Here is a 17808-nt window from a genome sequence, read left to right on the forward strand (position 1 = left end):
AAGGGTGCTGGGCGTGGAGACCATGGGGGCATAGGCTACCGTGGAAACAGAATATTGACCCTCTCTGGGGGCGCAGCCCCTTTCTCACTTGCACACCTCATACCACCCTGTTTGGCCCCGGAGGATGGCTGGTTAGCCAGAGACGGGTAAGATTCCTCAGGGGAGGAACAACCTAAGACAGGCACGGTCGCAGAGGGGCCAGCAGGGGTGGGGCACAGACCCTTAATCCTTTTGAGAGAGGTCTCCTGCCCCCAGGGCTGCTTTGCTCTCCACGCCCAGCTCAAATCCACACCCTGCTCAAATCGGACCCAGGAGGCAAACAAAGATTATTGCCCCCCTCATGTGAGGTCTTTGTTTACTTCAAAGATAAACTTGTTTGTGGGACTAAACTGGGAGTGTTAGACCCTTAGGCTATGCCAAGAACTCAATAAAAGCAATGTGGGATCAATCAGAGAGGCTCTTGATCCTAGAGGTCTTGAGTCCCCCAGTCCCATCTTTCTCTTAAATCTGTGTCTGTGTTTTCTTTAAGCTTGCGGCACCGGTCACTCACCTCGAGTCGCTGAGCTGGTCTCGGCATGGGCGGACGCTGGTGGCTGCCCACCTGCTCTGTCTCAAGGCCATCTTGTTGGCAGCAGTGATGGTGAGGACCAGGCTCAAGCACTGAAAGCCCCTCCCCCTTCTTGACGTGGAGGTCAAGCTCGTTCTCCCTCCCGTCAGGTGGGAACGGCAGCTGGTCAGGCAGTGCTAGAAGAGGCCGAGGCCTATCCTGGGTCCTCTCTGACCTGGAGGCACCCTTTCTTGTTGGCACTGTGATTTTAGAGTCCCCAGGCTTGGGTGAAGTCCCACCTCTGCTTCCTCCTAACCTGTGTGACTGTATGCCAGTTCCTCAGCCTCCCGTAACATTTTGGTGTCAGGCAAAGGGGCTGGATCAGCCCGGGGGCAGTGGGAGATGTGTGGCCAGTTTCTGTGCAGGAGTGTGACAAAATGCAAATGGCATTTTAGGAAGCATAATCTGGCCGCATGTTCTGCATGGCCTGGAGGGGAGAGATGGCAATGGAGCTGCGTGACCTCTAGCAAGTCCCTGAGACCCGGCCTGTGGGCTCCCTCAATCTGGAAAATAGGGCTATGAAGACCATGGCAGGGTTGGAGTGAGGAGGTATGTCATTTGGTTTGCTTGGGAGGCAGACACTAAACTGAAGTTCGGGATGCAAAAAAAGAGGAAGAAAGACGAAGCAGGATTGGGCAGAGAGCCTCTGATACACACCTTGGCTGACCACACCTTGGCTGACCTAGAGGGGCGCTCAGAGCATAGACCACCTGTGCGCTTGGTCACTGGCTGCGGGCTCCCGGGAAGAGAGGGGCGTCAGCCCCAAAGCTAAGGTGTATCCTGAAGGGACCTGTCAGCTCCCTCACCCCTCCCAGCTGACCAGCAAGTTCTTCTCAAAGGGAGCACGGAGCAGCAGCCCTCTAAGAGGAAGTGGGATGGAGCTTGGGAAAAGCCCTTAGGCACGTGCTCCTCTGATGTAATCCCGGGTCCGGGTCCGGCAGGAGCCCTTCACAGGATGAGGGGCCACTGTGCACCCAGCTCAGGGAGAATCAGATTGGGTTTACTCATCCAGGGATGTTTCCCAACACTTGCTCTGGGCTGGACGCAGGATCCAGGAAGGACCCTTACCCACCCCAAGTTCACAATCGAAGGGACTTCACTTTTGGGGACTAAATACCTGCAGGGTAAACAAGTGAGTGGTGAAAGCTGTCTCCCTAACTTGAAAAGGCTTTATTGTCAGAGAAATGGGCAAGGGGGCTTGGTGGAGAAGTAGGGGTGGGGGTGAGGGCAGGCAAGGGCGTTGCACACAGGTCGGGGCAGGGAGGAAAAGGAGAAGGGTCCCATTTGGAGGTGAGGGGCTTCCAGGAACACACTGGCAGGCAGTGGCTCTGGTCCCAAGTCCAGTCTGCTGCCTCCAGCTTCTGTGCAGTCTCAGCGAGACATCATTCTCACAAATTCTGCCAGGACAAAGCCAACGTTTTGGGTCTGCTCCCTGGACCCACCCCCACCCCCAACCCCCCAGCCCAGGAGTGAGGCTAACATACTGGCCTTGAGGTGGGAAGGAGTATGGTCAAGGGCAGGGCCTACAAGGGACCCCCTGAACCTGGTAGAGAATAGGCCAGGAAAGAGGGGCTTTGTCTTCTGGGGAAAAAAAAAACAACTCATAACGGAACCTGTTTTCCTCTTTGCTTTGGCTGCTAGGAAGCTCAGGAACACTTTGGCACCTACCTTGGAGAATTTCTACATACTGATTTTCCTTGGCTTGCTATTATTAATTAATCCTGTTTTCCCTCTGTTGGGAAGGAAGTACAGAGCTGGGTTCTGGGTGGGCTGCCTGGGTTCAGATCTTGGCTCTATCCACTTCTTTAGCTAAGCATCCAGGCTTTCCTAAACACCGACTTTCTTCTCCAGCTTATGGGGATAATGCGTTCCTTCCTCCTGGGTTCTCGTGATGATTACCTGGGAGAGGACACAGATGTGCTTAGCACGGGGCCTGGCACCCACCAATAAGGCTCTTCCTCTGTTAAAACCCTCCCAGGGTGTGCGGTGCTGAGCGCGGTGAGCGGTGGGTGGTACCTTCAAAGTCGACCAGGCCGTCCCCGTTGAGGTCAATATCACGGAGGATCTCGTCCACCTCCCGCTGGCTGAGCCGCTCTCCCAGCAGGGCCTTCAGGGCCGCCCGGAGCTCACCCAAGCTGATGCAGCCGTCCCCGTTGGTGTCGAACTGTGGTGGCATCGGGGCACAGACTGAGTCATTCATTCGCTCAGCCCCTCACTCACGGCAGACACGCCGGCTCCGCCCCCTCCAGTCCCGGTGACCCCACCTCCCGGAAGGCATCCCGCAGTTCCCGGACGCCAATCATGTCCGCAGTCTCCGCCAGCAGCTTGGGACCCATGAGCTCCACGAAGTCGTCAAAGTCCACCTTCCCGCCACCTGGGGGCCAGGCCCATCAGAGACCCCTGCCCAGCCCTGGCCTCCCCTGCCCTCTGCCCTTCCCTTTTGGCCTGTGACCCTCTCCCCTGCCCCACTAAATGGGACTTTCCCTCCCTCTGGGTCTCACAGGCTGGGTCCTCTGTGTCTCCTGAGGGCTTTCCTTAATTTTCCTAAAGAGTTCAGTTGGCTCCAATGACTTGGCTGTGTGGCCTTAAGCAAGTCACTTAACAGATCAGAGACTCAGTTTTCTTATCTAAAAAGCGGTCATGATGGTCCTTGACTCACCCCCCCTCATAGGGGAGGTGAGATTCTCTGGAGGCAGAGAGAGCTTGCCTTGAGAATGACCAAGGTCCCGGGCTCTGGGGGCCAACCTATATAGACATTTCTGTTCCCTGGGCTGCCCAGCTGTCCTGGTTGTGGCCATGGCCTCTGGAGAACTGGGGGTGGGGCAGGTGGCAGGCACATACTGATTTGCTGTGAAATCTCGATCAGCTCCATCTCGGTGGGCATGTAGCCCAGTGTCCGCATGCAGGCTCCCAGCTCCCGGTAGCCGATATAGCCGTCCCGGTCTCGGTCAAACTCCTGGAAGGCGGCCTGAAGCTCTGCCAGGCAGGGCGGGATCAGTCCTTCCCCCACGTCCCCCTGGATCCCAGCCTGGATTGGACTTTCTCCCCTTGGTCCAATCATTTCCTCTTTCTAAACACCCATTTCTCTTTGCTGCCTCAGGACCTTTGTACATGACATTCCTTTAATTCATTCTGCAAATATTTAAGGAACATCTGCTATGTGCCAAGCTCTCTCTGCTCTAGGTACTGGGGATATGGCAGTGAAGGAAGAAAAAGATGAAGGAAGGAAAGGAAAAGAAAAAGAAAAAGAAAGAAAGGAAGGAAGGAAGGGAGGGAGGTAGGAGGGAGGGACTGAGGGAAGGAAAAGAGGGAGAAACGAATCCTTGACCTCGCGGAGCTCACATTCTGGAACACTCCTCTTTGGTCCTTGTGTCACCTACTCAAGGAGGTCTTCCCTCTCAGTGCAGTCCCCTACAGCCATTCATTCACTTCCTCGAGAGCACTTAGCACCATTTGTGCTTGTAGTTGACTTAGTGACATCTGTCTCCAGAGGACACGGGCCGCATCTGTCCAGTTTGCCACGTTTCCCAGTGCTCAGCACCGGGCCAGGCCCACAGTGGGCACCCAGGAAGTGTTCGCTGAATGAACAAATAGAAAAGGGGACTGTGCCCCGCCTGGCAAGTGGGACCAGGGAACTGACAGCTGGGGCTTCTCTCAACCTCTCCCTGCTCTGTCTTGTCCCCATCTTCTCGCAAGGATCCCCTGCGGCCTTCTTGCTCCTCAGTTCCTCCTGGAGACTGCTCAGGCCCCCACCCAGTGCCCCTCACTCCGGAAACTCTAGTTCTTTCCTGAACCCTTTACCTTCAATCTCCTCTGGCCGCAGCTCCCGGTCCTGAGGGGACACAGAGGGGTTAAGAATTCCCTGGAACCCCCCTCCCCGGCACCCGCACCCCTTCCTTCTTGCTCTTTGGGGCTCTCCACTCAGCCCCCCACGACACGCAAGCACAGGGCCAGTGTCTGACTCTTATCTGCCCCTTTCCTCCCACCATTCCTGCTGATGGGCCTGGGCGTCTGGCCCCCTTCCCTGTCCCCTGTGCCCACCCTCTTCTAGGGCCTGGAGGTTCATCAGCCAGAGTGGACCTGGGGTTGGGCCAGGGGGGCCTCAGTGCCACCGTATGTCTCTCTTTGTCTCTCTGTCCCTTTCCTGGGGTCCTTGCCACCTCCCTGCCCTTCCCCTTGGTGGCTGTCCGTGCCATTTCTCTGGGTCACCCTCTGCCCCCTCTTCTCTCTTTCCTGGCATGTTTCCCAGGTCTCCCCCCGTCTTTGGTCCCATGTCTGTTTCTCCACTCCTCTCTGTCCCCCACACCCCTGGATCTGCGTGCCTTTGCTCTGAGATCCCCACTCAATCCTCTCTGCCGACTCGAGGAGAGGCAAAATGAGGGGGCAGGGGTGGGGGCGGGCGGCAGGCAGGTGGTGGCCGTACATACGAGCTGGGTGGCGGCGATGCTGGGCCGCAGGAAGATGCAGGCGGGCCCCACCAGGCTGCTGAGCACAGAGTAGCCCTGGACGCCCGGCCCAGGGCCCCCCTGCTCCTCGGGGCTGGGGCTGGGGCCCAGGCCATGGTGGGAACCCCCTGGGGGGGAACCAGGCCACTGCCAGCGGTCCTGCAGCAGAGCCGGCCATGAGCTGGGGCGGTGACTCCCCTCCACCCTCACGTAGCAGCCTCTCCCGTCGTTAGGACCCAGCACAGGACAGTGGACCCCCACCATCAGCAACACTCTAAGCTGGAAGGTTCCACCCCCTTACTGTTCAGCTGGGCAAACCAAGGCCCAGAAAAGGCAAGAGACTTGGCCACGGTCACTCAGAAAGCCAATGGCAGAGTGAGACCCTGAGCTCACGCTCGGAGTCTCCCAGGCCAGGACTGACGGGCAGAGGGCAGGGGTAGCAGCAGGGACAGGGCAGTTGGATGGGCAGCTGGGGGACCTGATGAGCTTGGCATGGGAGCCAAGACCAGGACTGGACAGAGTCCGAGGGCTGCCAGGGAAAATCTCGGTCTAGGGTGGTGGGAACCAACTCCTCCATCCCCCTGCTGTGCCCACCTATAACCCTAGCCCGGCCTTCACACAGGGCTCTGCCCACCCCACCAGACCCTTTCAGCGTCCAGCCCAGCCTCCTGGCCTTGGCTTTCCCCCTTAACCCTCCTACCTTAGGCCCCCGGTGTCGGGGCCGCTTGGCACAGTTTCCCATGGGCCCTTGAACCATGCCAGGCCCGGAGTCCCGGGGACAGCCCAGGGCTGGGCCTCAGAGGACGCTGTGGGCTCCCACCAGCCCCCAGCCACTCCCAGCGAGAGTCTGGGAGCGCTGCAAGGGATTTTCCCAGGGTTTTGTAGGGAAGATCGGGGGCGGGTGGGCAGGCGGGGAGCCCTGGGCACAGGGGCTTGGGTCCTAATCCAGGATTATCTCTGAGCATCTCTGTGGGTGAGGGGGGCCAGTCGGGGCACAAGGCCCCCCCGGAAGGCACAGCCTCCGCATGCTCACTCCTGAGGGTCTTCTAGACACCCCCTCTCCAGCATCCTCTCCTCCTCCCCCTTTACCCCTAATCTCTCCCAATCAGGAGAGATTTAATGTCTCCAGAAGCAGGGCCTGGACCTGGGAGGAGGAAACCAGGTGCCCTGTGTGCCAGGGCGGGCTGGGTCAGCTCTCCCCAGAATGGCAGACCCAGGAAGCCCTGGCCCTCCCTGCCAGACACTTGCTCTCCCCTCAGAGCATCCCCCAGCCAGCCTGCCCCTGGCACCCCTGACCCTTGTACTTGGGCAAGGAGCCGAGGGCAGCTGACTCTGGGCTCTGTGGGCTGGAAGAAGGCCTCAGTGAGCGCAGAGGTGGGGAGGGACGCCGGCCTTCCTCCTGGGCAGCGAGTGACTGCGGACCCCTCTGTCAGTGTGCACGTCCGAGGTCGCCTCCTTGGACTGAGCCCTGGGTCTGTCCTACGGGGCCCAGGTTGGGATGTGGGGTCCCCACTGTCCCCTCACGGTCCCCTCAGCTGAGGGTGGTCCCACACCCCGGCCCCCTTTACCTGCCCGTAGGCGGCCTGCACCTGGGCCTCGAGCTCCCGGAGGAGCGCCCGCCGCCTGGTGGCTGCTGGGCTGGCAGGGGCCCGGCTAGGCCCTGGAGCGCCCTGGGAGGGGCTGGGGTCCCCCATGGGGAGGCTGCCACCTGCCGGGCCCCAGGGAAGGGCCATGGAGACGAGGGCTTGGCACCTGCTGCCGGCTGAGGGGCACCGCCCCACTCCACTCTCCAGGTCCCTGCGGGAGGACGGCTTAGTGGGCAGCTGTGGCTGTGGTTCCCACAGGCTCCCTGCTGCTCGCTCCTCCGAGGCTCCTGTCTTGCCTAGCTCCCCAGGCCTGTCACACAGCCCCTCCCTGAAATCCTAGCCTCCCCCCGAGCCGCCACCTTCCTGCTGGCCACGGACTGCGCCCCGGGGCTCCTCCACCTCACACCGGCCTCTCTGGTTCATGGGCTCTGCCTCTCCCCACCTCCCCTTCCACCTCTGATTCTGTGTTGCTCTCTGCCCCCTCTGCTCCGTGAATGTCTCTCTGTGTCCGTCTCACCTGCAGCCCGCTCTCCATCCCCTGCCCCCTGCTGACATCTGTCCAGCTGTGTCTCTGTGGGTGTCTCTGCCCACTCGTCCCCATCTCTTTGTCGCTTCCCTCCCTTGGTTGCTTGAGACCCTTTCTCACACTGGTCTGTCTGTCTTTCTGTCTGTCCATCCTTGCACTTCCTGTTCTCGCCACCATCCCCCTTCCCGGGGTGGCTCTTGGATTCTGGAAAGACCATCCTCCCCCCAAGGCCAGCCCCAAACCGCCCCACTTCTCCCCACCCAGAGCCCCAGGGGCACCTCTGCACTTTCCCGCCTCCCCACCTCCTGCCAGCACCTCCCACCCAGCTTCTGCCGACCTCCAACCTTCCCTTCTCAGGGAAAAGGGTAGGAGTGGGCCAGGCAGCCGCAGTGGGCTCTCGTGCTCCCTTGTTGTGCCCCCGGCCCACTTACCGCCCCGCTGCCTGCTCCTCACCTCCCAGAATGAGGTCAGTTGTGCTGCCCCGGCCCTGCTCCAGGCCCCTCATGATTTATTCACCTGCCCCCTGCACCAGCCTTTGTCCAAGGGAACCAGATCCCACCAAGCACCTGCCACCTGAGCTGGTGGCCCTGGCTCTCTCAACCATGCACGGCCACTCATGTATTTCTTTTGCAAACATCCAAGGTCCGCCAGGATCCAGCCTGGGGCCAGCTGCTGGGGCTACACGACAGACCCCTTCTGCCCTGAGGGCTCTGCTCTCAGGCACATCTAATTCAGAAAAGGGCCAAGAGACAGTCTCCAAGTGCTTGGGGGCAAGGACCCAGGCACCAGCAAGGCTTCGTGAGGGAGATGGAGGGATGGAGTGGCATTCTAGGCGTTGCCCACCAATGTTTAACTTGGCCCTGGGGAAGTGCCAGGGTCCCCGGCAGGGATCAGCTGTGAACGGGGAGTGTTCCGGGTGCTTTGAGCCAGCAGGGTCTGTGGGTGGAGGGCCTCAGGAGGGAGGCAGGGGTGGTAGCCCCTGAAAAGGGTGTGGGTGGCCAGAGGTTGGAGAAAACTTCCGAGACACTCAATCTTCAGCAACTGTCTTGTGGAGCCCCTGCTGTGTGCCTCCGTGGGTGCTGGGAACCCATCCCTGCCTCCTGGGACCTCCTACCGGGTTTGCACATTCAGCAAACCCAGATCGGCTGTGGAGGGGTAAGTGCAGGGAAGGGCCTGACAGGCTATCCGAGAGGAGGAGCGTGGGGACCCCCTGGGGGCTGAGAAAGTGACCTGTGAGCCAAGACCAGAGAGATGAAGGGAGTGACCGCATGGAGGGGGTAGCCATGCAGGCAGAGGGAATGGCTTCCGCAAAGCCCTGGGCGGGTTTGAGGATCTAAGGAAAGGTCAGGGTGGAGAGGCGAGTGGACGCCAGCCGGGTGGTTGAGGGTGGGAAGGGCTCATTGTGACCATTCCTGTTGACCATCTGGAGTCTCAGCTTCAGAATCCTTCCCCTCTGGACCCCGGGTCACATCGCCTCCCGGAGGCCAGGAGCACACTGCATCCCCGGCAGCCCTGCAAACATCCCTCAGAGACAGGAAGGCTCCGGTTTTCTGCCAGGTCATAGAAAGGGCCTGTGGGCCTGGGTTCCCCCATGCATTTGCTGTGTGACCCTAGGCAAGGTATTTCACCTCTCTTTCCTTATCTGGAAAGTGGGGGTTGACCTAGTATCTGCCTCATGGTGCCTTTGTGAAAATTAAATGATAAAAGACCTAGCAGGTTCCCAGCACATAGGAAGGACTTAAAAAATGATGGAGGACTTCCCTGGTGGCGCAGTGATTAAGAATCCGCCTGCCAATGCAGGGGACACAGGTGCGGTCCCTGCTCCAGGAAGATCCCACATGCCACGGAGCAGCTAAGCCTGTGCTCCACGACTACTGAACCCATGAGCCACAACTACTGAGCCTGTGCTCTAGAGCCCGTGGGCCACAGCTATTGAGCCCACGTGATGCAATTACTGAAGTCCGCGCACCTAGAGCCCGTGCTCTGCAACAAGGGAAGCCACCAAACTGAGGAGCCAGCGCACCACAATGAAGAGTAGCCCCTGCTCACCACAACTAGAGAAAGCCCGTGTGCAGCAATGAAGACCCAACGCAGTCAATAAATAAATTAATTAAAAAAATGGTGGATGTCACGTGTGATGAAATAGTGCACGTTCAAATAAGAAGGCAGGAAGTGTTGAGAAATGTGTGTCCCAAAGTATAAGCCAAAGGAGTGGAGACTATCACTGGTCAGGGTATGGTGACTAAAAGCATTTTCTTTCTTTTTTTTTTTTTTTAAAGAACTTTATTATTTTTTGGCTGCGTTGGGTCTTCATTGCTGAGTGTGGGCTTTCTCTAGTTGTGGAGAGCGGGGGCTACTCTTCAGCGCGGTGTGCGCGGGCTTCTCATTGCGGTGGCTTCTCTTGTTGCACAGCACGGGCTCTAGGCCCATGGGCTAAGCAGCTGTGGCTTGCAGGCTCTAGAGTGGAGGCTCAGTAGTTGTGGCGCACGAGCTTAGTTGCTCCTTGGCCTGTGGGATCTTCCTGGACCAGGGATCGAACCCATGTCCACTGCATTGGCAGGTGGATTCTTAACCACTGAACCACCAGGGAAGTCCTAGAAGCATTTTCAATGAAGGAGCAAAGCCTTCATGTCCAGCTCCTGTATCCAGGATGACCGGGTGGATCAGTGGTGGGCAAATGAATGGATGGATGGATGGATGGATGGATGGTTGGGTGGATTGGTGGGTGGTTGGATGGGTGGGTGCATGATTTGATGGATTGGTGTTTGAATGGTTGGTGGTTAGAAGGATGGACTATTGAGTAGATGGATGGTTAGACGGAAAGAAGGATGGATGGATGGATGGATGGATGGACAGGTGGATGTATAGTTGAGTAGGTGGATGGGAAGTTGGATGGATGAACGGATGGTCAGGTGGGTGGCTGACTGGATAGAAGGATGGGTAGATGACTTGATGAGCTAGTGGTTAAATGGTTGCATAGGTAGATGGACAGTTGGCTGGATGGATATATGGGTGAATGAAAGGATGGATGGATAGACAAGCAGAGGATGATTGGGTAGGTAAATGAGTAGTATGTGGGTAAATGAGTAGTTGGTGGGTAGATGGAGAGGTGGGTATTTTGATGGACTACTGGTCTAATGTTTGGTTGTTGGACGACCAAATGATTGGGTAGATGGGTGTACAGATGGACAGACAGATAAGTGGAGGTGGATAAGTGGCTGAGTGGGTGGACTTGCTGGTGAAGGTCTTATATTCTTCATTAAAAGAGTCCATTAGGGTGGAGATCATAGCTTACCTATTTCAGTGTCTCCCATGACATCCAGCCCACTCATTGCTGAGATACACTGATCAATGTGTGAATAAAGACTTGTGTCTGGGGGACTTCCCTGGCAGTCCAGTGGGTAAGACTCCGTGCTCCCAATGCAGGGGGCCTGGGTTCTATCCCTGGTCGGGAAACTAGATCCCGCATGCTGCAACTAAGAAGTCCCCATGCTGCAACAAAGATCCTGTGTGCTGCAACTAAGACCTGGCGCAGCCTTAATTAAGTAATTAATTTTAAAAAAAAGACTTGTGTCTGGGGACTTCCCTGGCGGTCCAGTGGTTAAGACTCTGCGCTTCCAATGAAGGGGGCAGGAGTCCAACCCCTGGTCGGGGAACTAAGATCCCACATGCTGCACAGCACAGCCAAAAACTAAATAAATAAAAATAAAAACAAAATCTGGCAAGAATTTCTTAAAACAACAACAACAACAACAATAAAACTTGTGTCTACTTCATCCTACTCTGAGCTGAGCTGTGGATCCTTGGATGGCGAACACAACGGCTCCTTCTCTACCCTGTTCCCCACATGCCAAACCCAGGCTTGGCACCTGGTAAACACCATACACACATAAACATCCATACTGAGACACCACTTGCCCCTCACTAGGAAGGCTAAAGTGAAAAAAGACAGACAATAGACAATAACAGCCGTGAGTGAGGAAGTGGAGAAGTTGGAAGCTACCTATGCTGCTGCTGGGCTTATAAAATGGTGCAGCCACTTTGGAAGAGTCCGGCAGTTCCTCAAAACCAGTTACCAGATGACTCAGCAACTTCAGTCCTAGGTACAAACCCAAGGGAATTGAAAACATAAGTTCACACAAAAATTTGTACGCAAATGTATCTAGCAGTGTTACTTGTAACAGTCAAAAAAAAAAAAAAAATGAAACAATCCAAATGTCTGTCAATGTAGAAATGGGTAAACAAAACGTGTATCTCCCACCAATGGAATATTATTTGGCCATAGAAAGGCATGATGTACTGACACGGGCTACAACATAGATGAAGCTTGGAGACACCATGCTAAGTGAAACCAGCCAGACACAAAAGGCCATATAGTGTGTGATTCCATTTATATGAAATGTCCAGAAGAGGCAAATCCATGGTGACAGAACAGGTTAGTGGTTGTCAAGGGATGGGAGGAGGGGGGATGAGGAGTGACTGCTAATGGGTACAGGGTTTCTTTTGGGGGTGATGAGAACATTCTGGAATTAGTGGTGATGATCGTGCAACACTGAATATACTAGAAACCACAGAACATATGCTTTGTAAGGGTGAATTTTATGTAGCAATAAAGCACTTATATATATTTTAAAACCCACCAAAGACAGGTGCTGACATGGACTGGAGGTGGGGGATGAACACAGGAAGGTGCCTGCCCCATTCGGCTGAGAAAGCTGTGCTTCTGGGCCCCAGAGGAGGAGGCCCCAGGGTGGCCACAAAGCGAGACCACAGGCTGGGCCGGTGGAGCCAGAGGACTGTGGGTAAAAGCAGTCACTGAAACACCACAGCCTAGTGTAAAGCCAGCCTGGGGGACAGCCTGCCCAGGGGACCCGAGCATGATGGCTGGAGGGTGTGAGCCGGCAGGAGGCCGGCCCGCTGCACAGCAGGGCGTCTCCCACGCTCCCAAGTCTGTGATGCTTGGGCACAAAAGGAGCGCCTGAGTGCTCCAGGCCAGAGCAGGTAACTGAGCCTTTCTGAGCCTTGGTGTCCTCTTCTGCTTAATGGGAACAAGACTCCCTCCCTCCCAGGGTGTGATGGAGAGGACATGAAACCATTTACGCGAAAGCTCTTTGTAAGCTGCTAAGTGCTGGGCAGATGTTCCTCCAGCTGTGAGTCAGGGATAGATCCCAGCTCTGGTACCACCTTCCCCTCCCCCCACTCCCCAGCCCCAGGCAGCTGTGGGCTCCGATGGGAGGCTATGAGATGCTCCTGGTTAGGCATATCTGGTGTTTTCCCAGGCTTGGGGTGGATCCTTCTGCACCTGGGAAGCGTACTTTCCTCTTTCCTTGCGGCTCTGATAGGAAACCAGGCTGAGAGAGGCCAGGCTCAGTCAGGCCCCAGTCCCCAAGAAGGACACCCTCCCCCCACCTACCCCCAGCACTGGGAGGGGGCAGCCAGGAGAACGGGGCTGCGGGTGCAGATGGGCCCACAAGGAGGCAGGAACGGGCTCTGCCTGGAAGGACACAGCCCTCCCAGGTCCAGGAGGTCCTGCTCATTTCAGTCTGTCTGTCTTTCCATCCACCAGAGCCCCAGGCTCAGCCTGTATTTGCAGAGTACAGGGCACTTCGACTCAGTCAAAAAACAGTTTGGAGACTACAAGGCCTTGCAGAAGAAAGAATGAGGGTTAAAAGTGAGGCCCCAGAAGCCAACCAGACTTGTTTACCAGCTGTGTGACCTTGGGAAATTCACCCTGTGCTTCCTCCTCTGTAAGTTGGGATCCAAGTAGGACCAAGTCTTAGGGTTGTCATACGTGTGAAGTTCTTCAACGCAGCCCTCAGTCCCTAAGGGCTTGCTATTATTATCAAGGAGAGAGGGTGCGGAAATGGGTGTTTATTGAAATAGCATCCATTCAAGCAAGAAGCATTTATGGAGCTCCTGCTGTGTGCTGGTGCTGGGGTGCTCAGCCCTGGCCCCCCGTGGGCCCTGAGGATGCTGTGTTCGGGTGCAGTGACTGTGGGTTGCTAAGTGCGGGTGCCTCTTGTAAAGCCACCGTGCAGCAGGCAGGGTGCACTCCTGCAGCGAGCAGGTGTACGCCCCCACCCCCGGGCCCTGCTTCACCACACCCACACCTCGCCCCAACCAAGATCCGCTCAGGACTTGGCGGATTCCTGGGGTGGGGCGCCGGGGTGGAGCAGGACCTTAAATATAAGGCCTCCGGGTCCTCCCCACTTCCTGCCGCACTTGCACTCCGCTGTCGCCAGTGAGTAGGGTCTCGACCGGGTGGGGGGAGGGGCCGGCTGAGCCACCTGCCTCTCCTGGCGTTCTGACCCCCAGGCTGCCTGCCCGCAGCGGTGCTCCTTCACCGTGTCCTGTCTGTCTCTCCTAGTGCCGCCCTACACCATCGTCTACTTCCCGACCCGAGGTGCGGCCCCTTTTCCTTCAGGAGGGCGAAGGGCACAGACAGGGCCCCAGCAGGACGCTCGTCTGGACAGTGCCTGAGGCAGAGGCGGGACCTCCCCCCCACCCCAAGCCGGGGTGGGGCCGGGATCGCGGGCAGGGCTGGGCTGGCTTTCCCTGTGACTGCATCCTCTGCGGGAGGTGGGGGTGGGGGCGGCCCACAGGTGGTGCGCTCGATCCGTCCGTCTCTGGTCCCTTCCTCGGGCGCTGTGGGCTGGGTCTCCATCCCTGTCCGCCTCACCGAGACAGTGCTGTGGCCCGGGGGCTCTACTCTCTCCGCAGTACATCTTCCCCGCGGCAGGCTCCGAAGCTAGAGTTTCTGTCCTGTTTGCCACATCCAGTTCCCATGCTGCTGACTTCCCCAGGGCGCTGCTGCGAGGCAGGGGTCTCTGCCCCTCCCCACGACTCTGTCCTCCCCTCCCCCAGGGCGCTGCGAGGCCACACGCATGCTGCTGGCCGACCAGGGCCAGAGCTGGAAGGAGGAGGTGGTGACCAAGGAGTCCTGGCTGCGGGGCCCACTCAAGGCCTCCTGTGTGAGTGACCGCACCCAGGCAAGGGGAGGGGCTGGGCCATGGGGGCAACACCAGGGTGGGAGGCAGCTCACCCCAGCATCCCTCACCGAGCCGCGCCCCCCTCCCAGCTGTACGGGCAGCTCCCCAAGTTCCAGGATGGAGACCTCACCCTGTACCAGTCCAATGCCATCCTGCGACACCTGGGCCGCTCCTTGGGTGAGTCCTGAGGTCAAAGGCAGCTCAGTCCCGAAAAGCACCTGAAGGGTCCCGCCAAGATGTCCTGGGGCCTGAGCTGCTGCGCTGGAAGCCACTGGTCCCGCAGCCGGACGGCAGGCCAGATAGCCCTGGAGGAAGGGGCAGAGCCTGGGTTCGGAGGGCTCTGGGTTATAGGGCTGGAGCCGCCAGCCCCCCGCCGGCAGGGGCCATACAGCTCGGGCTAGCCCCCAGCCAGGCAGTGCTGCACGGGTTCACTGTACCCGTTTCCTAGACGACAGCTCAGAGGCAGTCACCAGCCACCACGTGTGTGCTGCTATAGGCTAGAGCCACAGTGGGTGTGATCAGGAGCTTCAAAGTAGACCTCCTGCCCGTTTCTTCCTGCTCTGGCATGACCTGAATCTGGAAAACCCATGCACACAGTGCACAGGCCCGAGGCCTTGTTCTGAGGATGGCAGGAATGTGGCTTAGGGAGGTGGCTGCCTCTTCTATAGCTAGCTTGAGGGGGATGTGTCCCAGGAGGATGTGGCCATCAGGGGAGAGCAGGGGGAGCAGCCAGGCCCAGGCCCACCCTAACTTCTGCAGGACCCAGGGTGAGAGGACAGCGGCCTCCAGCTGCAGCCTGCCTCCCCGCCTCCCGCCCCATGCTGTCCTGCACTCAGGGGGACACACCAGTCTGCAGAGCCAAGTTCTGCCGAGGCCCCACAAACAGCCACCCCTCAGGCCTAGGGAGGCATGATCAGAGGTTTGGCCCATCCTTGCCAGGGGACAACCTGGAGGAGGTGCTTGGGGCCATTTGGGCAGGGAGTTCCTCAGTCCCAGGAACCCAGGGTGTGGTCTCGAAGACAAGCGTGGGTTTCTGCTGGGGATGGTCCTTGGGCTTGTGAAGATGGGAGCAGCAGAGCCGGGCAGAGGGACCCTCCAACGCAGGGGACCTGGTTGCCCATCCTTGAGGCTTGCAGGCCTTTGGGGGAGAGGGGAGGAGCAGGGCACCCGATCAAATAGAACTTGACCATCTGCCTGGCCGCTGACCCAGGGCTCTATGGCAAGGACTGGCGGGAGGCAGCACTGGTGGATATGGTGAACGACGGCGTGGAGGACCTCCGCCGGCACTGCAGCCATCTCATTCACCAGAACCACGTGAGCGGGCCGGGCTGGCGCTCCGGGCCGGGGTTGGGAGGCCTCCCGGGCCGGATGCACCACAGGCCGCCACGGGCGTCGCTCCCTTTCGCAGGAGAAGGACAAGGCCCAGTATGTCCGGGAGCTGCCAGGGCACCTGAAGCCTTTTGAGACTCTGCTGTCCCAGAACCAAGGGGGCCAGGCCTTCATCGTGGGCGACCAGGTGAGTGCTGGCTCCGGCCCACCACAGGTCCATTTCTCAGAAGGGCAAACCGAAACCACAGCAGGGCCATGACTGGTTCACTGGAGCAGCCAGTGTTCTGGCTCCCAGCAGCCCCCCTCTCTCCTGACCCCACTCAAGCCCCCTCCCGCCCCCCCTGCCCTCCAGATCTCCTTTGCGGACTACAGCCTGCTCGACCTGCTGCTGAATCACCAGGTCCTGGTCCCCGGCTGCCTGGACTCCTTCCCCCTGCTTTCAGCCTACGTGGCCCGCCTCAGTGCCCGGCCCAAGCTCAAGGCCTTCCTGGTGTCCCCTGAGCATGTGAACCGCCCCATCTTTGGAAACCGCAGGATATGAGCCCACTCAGCCTCCCCTGGGAGAGGCACTGCCCTTGGGACCAATAAACACGGTGAGAGGAGAGCTGTGCCACGGTCACTGAGGGACCAGGTGGCCACAGGGGACACTCTGCTCCTTCCCAGGCTGCCTCGTGGATGGTGAGGGCTGGGCTGGGCCCTGGAAAAGCTTTAGGTCCCCATAACTGCCAGGAGACAAAGAGAAGTTCCAGGTCCAGAGAGGAAAATGAGATTCCAAACCTCAAAGATCCACCCTAGAGGACTTCCTGTAGGAGGGGGTTGACTTCCCCAGGGGCACTTACGGTTATCACGACCTAGGAACCATCTCCATCTGAGAGAAGGACCGCCGGGTAGGGACCAGACAGCCCCTGATGTCTGTGGGATGAATTCTGTTGTCCGGCACAGGCAGGGCGGCTGGTCTCTGCACACTCAGGTGCTGTGCACACCCGCTGCACGGGAGTGACACACACTCGCGTGTTTCACATGCGTGTCCGTGTTGCTCGTTATTATCACCCACGGTCACCCCCAGGCGGTGTGGCAGCGGGCCAGCAGGGCCCAGGTGTGTGGCTGAAGGCAGACCTGGGAGCCCTGGGCGTGTCATGCTGCGTGGGGACCTGAGGCAGGGAGGGGTTGGGGAGCGGTCAAGGGTCTCCTCCAGCGCCTGAAGCCTCTGCCGGCCCCCGGTGGGAGCGCCCTGCCACCTGCCCGGTCCCAGCCCATCTTCCCCTCCTGCAAGACTGTGACCGCCTCCTGCCCGGCGCCCTCAGCTGTCCGGTTCCTCCTGCTGGCTCTTCGTTCGGACCGTGTGGCGTCAGACGATTCCAGAATGTCTGGCACTCCCAGGGCAGGGCTCTTGTGGCTTCTCGTTGCCCTCCAGGCAACGTCCACAGCCTGAGGAGTCTAGGTCCTCCTAGATATGAACTCTCCGGGCTCCAGAACCTTCCCCACGCCGCTGCCTGGTTCACCCTTAGAGGGGCTCTCAGCTCACCAGGCCGCCCAGCCCTCCTGCCCCTCCCAGTCTTCCTTCCTGCGGTCTCTGCACCACTTTCCCCGCCCACGCGCCCCACTCTCCCCGCCCATGACCACGCCCCTTCAGCCCCCACTTCACGGCCCCTTCCGCCCCTCCTGTAGTAGCACTCTGCTGGGTCTGGCCTGCCCTGTGGTCCCCCTGTCCAACCCTCCTCCTGTGAGGTCAGAGACTGGATCAGGTTCATTTCTATCTCCCCCGCCCCCAGGTGCGGCACTGACTCACCTTTACCTGTCAGGAAATGGGTGTGCAAACACCAGCAAGAGCTGCGTCTTTGTGTCTGGAACACTGTCTCCATGGGGGAGGCCGCAGGGCCTGAGTAGCGCCCCACCCCCATCAACCAAGTCTATTTCGTAAGGGTCTCCTATCACAGGCCTGTCCCAGTTCACAGACCTGGTGCCCCCACTCCACACTGGCCCTGCACTGGGGACTTCCTTATCTCACTTAACCCCCTCCAGGGAGGAAGCCCAAACTCAGAGAGGTAAGGCAACTTGTTGAAGGCCACACAGCTCGTCAGTGGGATCCTGGAATTCAAACCCAGGGCTGAGTAACTCCTGGGTCCTTGGAGAGGAAGTAGGGAGGGGCCTGGGGCCAGGGGAGAGAGCAGGAGGCCAGTTTCAGGGGCAGGAGTGACCCAGCCATGGGCAGGTGCCAGAGGCTCCCAGGGGCTGGTGGACAGGGGTGCAGGTGTCCACTGTGCAGCCTTGCCTGGCAGACCAGAGACTGGGAGTTGACTTCCTGGGCACAGGGGTCATCAAAGGC

The 17808-nt window shown here is 58.7% G+C and overlaps 3 protein-coding genes across 6 annotated transcripts in view; 2 read left to right on the top strand and 1 right to left on the bottom strand.

The window, feature by feature from the left end:
• LOC130849984 (glutathione S-transferase P) overlaps positions 1 to 17808 on the top strand; it is a 77291-nt gene that overhangs the window by 17403 nt on the left and 42080 nt on the right. The window lies entirely within an intron of this gene.
• CABP2 (calcium binding protein 2) lies at positions 1760 to 6785 on the bottom strand. 3 transcript variants are annotated; one of them, XM_057729286.1, is made up of 7 exons: positions 5753 to 5809; positions 5035 to 5211; positions 4409 to 4439; positions 3449 to 3583; positions 2872 to 2981; positions 2624 to 2771; positions 1802 to 2004 (listed from the first exon to the last, which is right to left on the bottom strand). In XM_057729286.1, the coding sequence occupies exons 1-7, from the start codon at positions 5807 to 5809 to the stop codon at positions 1979 to 1981; spliced, it is 684 nt and encodes a 227-aa protein (XP_057585269.1). In that variant the 3' UTR covers positions 1802 to 1978. The 3 variants fall into 3 exon arrangements, with proteins under 3 accessions (XP_057585271.1, XP_057585269.1, XP_057585270.1); XM_057729288.1 differs by lacking the exon at positions 5035 to 5211 and having other exon boundaries at positions 1760 to 2004; positions 5753 to 5875; XM_057729287.1 differs by lacking the exons at positions 5035 to 5211; positions 5753 to 5809 and adding an exon at positions 6621 to 6785.
• On the top strand, positions 13337 to 16076 carry GSTP1 (glutathione S-transferase pi 1). 2 transcript variants are annotated; one of them, XM_057729290.1, is made up of 7 exons: positions 13337 to 13405; positions 13532 to 13651; positions 14029 to 14135; positions 14243 to 14330; positions 15364 to 15467; positions 15562 to 15669; positions 15835 to 16076. In XM_057729290.1, the coding sequence occupies exons 3-7, from the start codon at positions 14049 to 14051 to the stop codon at positions 16021 to 16023; spliced, it is 576 nt and encodes a 191-aa protein (XP_057585273.1). In that variant the 5' UTR covers positions 13337 to 13405; positions 13532 to 13651; positions 14029 to 14048; the 3' UTR covers positions 16024 to 16076. The 2 variants fall into 2 exon arrangements, with proteins under 2 accessions (XP_057585273.1, XP_057585272.1); XM_057729289.1 differs by having other exon boundaries at positions 13392 to 13405; positions 13532 to 13567.

Source organism: Hippopotamus amphibius, chromosome 3 (genome assembly GCF_030028045.1).
Source record: "Hippopotamus amphibius kiboko isolate mHipAmp2 chromosome 3, mHipAmp2.hap2, whole genome shotgun sequence".
NCBI lineage: Eukaryota > Metazoa > Chordata > Mammalia > Artiodactyla > Hippopotamidae > Hippopotamus > Hippopotamus amphibius.